At 55.1% G+C, this 3,991-nt stretch overlaps 1 protein-coding gene across 1 annotated transcript in view; it reads left to right on the top strand.

The window, feature by feature from the left end:
- Positions 1–712: 712 nt before the first annotated feature.
- The window catches only part of PTSG_04343 (phosphodiesterase 4B), a gene marked incomplete at its 3' end in the record, with an annotated part of 6,673 nt that continues 3,394 nt past the window's right edge, over positions 713–3,991 (top strand). The window contains exons 1-9 of the mRNA XM_004994374.1: positions 713–1,515; positions 1,745–1,791; positions 2,030–2,141; positions 2,393–2,494; positions 2,691–2,719; positions 2,877–2,909; positions 3,110–3,248; positions 3,465–3,498; positions 3,719–3,879. Of these exons, the coding sequence (XP_004994431.1) occupies positions 1,174–1,515; positions 1,745–1,791; positions 2,030–2,141; positions 2,393–2,494; positions 2,691–2,719; positions 2,877–2,909; positions 3,110–3,248; positions 3,465–3,498; positions 3,719–3,879 (999 nt within the window). The 5' untranslated portion in view covers positions 713–1,173. The remainder of the gene's footprint in view (positions 1,516–1,744; positions 1,792–2,029; positions 2,142–2,392; positions 2,495–2,690; positions 2,720–2,876; positions 2,910–3,109; positions 3,249–3,464; positions 3,499–3,718; positions 3,880–3,991) is intronic.

Consider the following 3,991-nt stretch of genomic DNA (forward strand, 5'->3'; position numbering starts at 1 on the left):
AACAACACACACACACACACACATCCACACGCACACACACACACACACACACACACACACACACACACAACACAAAACACAAAACACAAAACACCTCACCCCCTCAAGCCCCCCCCCCCCCCCAACATACGTACGTTCTTGCTTCCAGTTCGGACGAAATTGAGGCGCGCGAGTCTGGCGAGCCCATTTCAAAGGACTCACTGAACTGCTCATCGTCATCGTCCAAGCCTGGGACACCAATGCCCAGTACCCGCAAGACCAACAACAGCAAGTAAGTTGACAACCAGCAGGAAGAAGGTACTAAGGTACTGCCACATCCATATTATATTTCCTGCGCCACCCTCAACCCCCCCCCCTCCCGCGACTCACGAGAGTTGATCAATGACGCAGTGAGGTCCGTCATCGTTGCCCGTGTTCTCTTCCTTTCCCTTCCCTTTTCTTGCTTTCAGCCCTGCTCCCTCCTTCCCGTGTGCCTAAGGGAGCACACGGCTGTGATCTTGTGATTTGATGCAACAGCTTTGCCACGGTCTTACCCACGCAGCCAGAGATGAGCACAGAAAGAGCAGCAGGAGTGCACACACCACCACAAGCAAGCTGGAACAACAAAACAGGCTGTCTGTCTGTGTGTTTGTGTTTGTGCGCTCTTCAAGCCCGGACAAAGGCAATTTTGCTCAATCGCATTGTAAGTCAATTTTGCCTTTGTGCAACCCCCCCCCCCCCCTCAACCTTTACAGCCCCCAGCTTGCTTAAACTTACTTCTCTTGTTCTTCGTCCCCAGCACAGTCGTGCCAGCTAGCCCAACTCGCAGCAAGTGGGGAAGCGAGAGGCGACTCTCCCCTCGATTCAAGAATCAAGTGCAGCAAGTGCAGCAAGTGCAGCAAGAGACGTGAAGCAAGTGCATCGCAGCATTGTGGTGCGTTTCGAGCCCGCCACTTGGTGTTTGTGCCTTTGGTTTGTTGGTCGCTCGGTGGCGTGGGCGCGGCACACATCGGGGCAGTTGCTGAGAGGACCGAGCGCTCCTCCCTTGTCCATTCTACTACACCCCAACAACAAGAAGACAAGACAAAGAGACAGCAACCAGGCCACCAGGCCACCAGACCACGACTCCCCCGAGCGAACAGTCCCCCGCCACATTTGGACAGCACGTTTTCCCGCGCGCCTGCAACTTCATCCATGTCTGCAGAGGACGAGTACGTGAGTGTGGCGGAGATTAGCGTGACAGACGTGGACGAGGGCGAGTCGCACTCGGTCCCGCCAACTGAATGTTTTCCAGAGAGAAGACAGGGCAGCCTTCGGCGGAAAACGATGCCTGCACGGCGACGAGTATCGTTTATGAACGACACGGACAGTGACAGCGACGATAGTCAATTGTCTGACACGTTTCACCTAGACGACGGCCACAGACTCAACGAGCACACCGACACAGACGACAGCGTTTCTGCGCGCCGCCAGAGCAGTGTCGACTACAGCATCGCCTCTTCCTGTCTCGAAAAGTCCTCATCCCCGCTCGCAGAGGTAGAGGAGTTGGTGTTTAAGTTGTTGTTTAAGTTGTTGTTTAAGTTGTTGTTTAAGTTGTTGTTTAAGTTGTTGTTGTTGTTTAAGTTGTTGTTCTTGTTTAAGTTGTTGTTGTTGTTGTTCCATGTGCCAGCTTTGCACCACATAAATGCCAACCTGGCTCTTGTGCATGTGTGCCCTGTATGCTCTGCTGACTCTTTCTCACTCGCATGCTCGTCCATGTCATCAGACGATTGCCATTCTTCTGTCACTGCAAGAGGACCTCTTCCCTGGCCCGTAAGCTTCAGCAGCATGCGCCACGCCGTGTGCAAGTGGACAAAACGCGCGCGCGCTTCACCGACACAATCTCATTCGCGAAATGAACGTGCTCAGCCACCCCACGAGATTGCGCGCCCCACTCACAACACATACACACATATACGCACACACATACACACACACATTCACACGCACACACATACACACACACACATTCACGCACACACACACACACATTCACACGCACACACTGCAGGGCACGGCCACCTGTTGGGTGCGTCACACGGCGGCACCCGCCACAGGATCGACTGCAGTGGTGTATCGCCAACCTTGCCCAGCTGGCCGTCAAGGAATACGCCGACTACGAGGTGTGCTGGCCGTTCTGGTCATCATGCGTGCATACGGGCGTGCGTGTGTGTGTTGTATATACCCGTACAAGCTTACGCGGTGACACCAAGAACACCGACGCACTGCAGCAGTCGCAGCGCAGCGTCGCTCACGCCCTGTCACACATCACGCACCCACAGCACCCACATCACATGCACTTCACATGCACTTCACATGCACTTCACATGCACTTCACACAACCTCCCTCCCCCTCTCTCTTCTCCGTGTTCAGATCCAACAGCTGGCGCACCGGCGCCTGGAGGAGATGCAGCTGAACGAAGAAATTGACGAGAACATCATCCGCTGGGTCGAGGGCGCCTACTCCTCCCACACCGTGCGTACTCGCGTTCTGCACACGTGCTGCTGTGCCCTGTGTGTTCGCGTGCACTGCGCTGCGCTGTGTGTATTTGCGCGTGCGAGTATTTGTGAGTACCCCACTAGCTGTGCGTGAGAGAGAGTGCGTGTGTGCTGTGCATCGCCAACTAGTGCAGATTGCTCACGTCTGAATACCACATCCATCCACTGCACAGTCCTCCGTCTCCCGGACAAGCAAACCAGCGTTAGTATTGCGTTATCTTGCTCTCACGCTCGTGAACCCTGCACACGTGCACTGACAACGAGACAACCCTGCTTGTATTCTATCTTCCACCTTCCTCACCTATTGCACATCCCTTCATTCCGCTTGTGCTCGCCCGTTTCACACTCCCCAACAACAGGAAATCCTCGGCACCGACTGCGCCGCTTCTGCAGTGAGCACCACCATCTTGTCCTGCTTTGTAGTGTGCGCCAAATGTTGTTGCTGTTGGCACAGGTGTACGCACCCACACGGACGTACACACGCACACAGACGTACACACACATATACGCACACACACACACACATACACACACACACACACATGTACACTCTCGTTGTGCTCGACACCCACCTCTCCACGTTATTTCGCAGGCGCCGCATGTCTGCATCGCACCTGCGGTTATCATCGCTGATGGAGGACAAGGGCGAGGTGGACTGGATGTCCGATCAGCCGCCGCTGCCACGCAGTTGCCCAGATTCCCCAGAGACCCGACGCAAGGCAGCAAAGGCGGTGCGTGGTGGTGCTGGTGCTGGTGCTGCTGCATTGGTGTTCGTGTTGTTGTTGGCGTTGTTGCTGGTGCTGCTGCGTTGGTGTTCGTGTTGTTGTTGGCGTCAGCAGAGTGGAAGGTCTTGTTCGCCTGCATTGCAACTCGTGTTGCATACTTGACTTGCTTCTCACCATACGCATCATACGCATACCCTACCCGCTCGTCGGAACGCCAAGCAGCCGCCATCGCCCAACGATGGCATCCTGTCACTGCGTAAGTTTGAGCATGGCTGTGTGAACACCGTCTATATGCACTCGTCAGTTGCTTGGTCTTCCATGACCGTTCGAACGTATGCAGACACATACGCGCACTTCATCACGCACACACAGGCACACACACAGACATCCTCACTCACACTCCAGCGCACACACGCACATCCTCACACTCACACTCACGCACTCATCCACATCCGTCCACACGACCATAACACCAGTTGCGCGCTCGCACTCCTATCATGAGCTGGCGCAGCAGCGCATGAAAGCGGACAAGTGGACAAATGTACAGAACGACGAGGGGAACCGGACCGCAAAGCCGGCAGAAATCGTGCGCATGCGCAGCGCCCCTCTCCTCCGCACCCAAACTGATGGGCTCCTGGTTAGCCCACGCACTGATGCGCGAATGCTGTGCACATTCAAGTGCTTGTGTGTGTGTGTGTGTGTGTGTGTGTGTGTGTGTGTGTGTGTGTGTGTGTGTGTGTGTGTGTAGA

Source organism: Salpingoeca rosetta (genome assembly GCF_000188695.1).
Source record: "Salpingoeca rosetta unplaced genomic scaffold supercont1.10, whole genome shotgun sequence".
Taxonomy (NCBI): domain Eukaryota; class Choanoflagellata; order Craspedida; family Salpingoecidae; genus Salpingoeca; species Salpingoeca rosetta.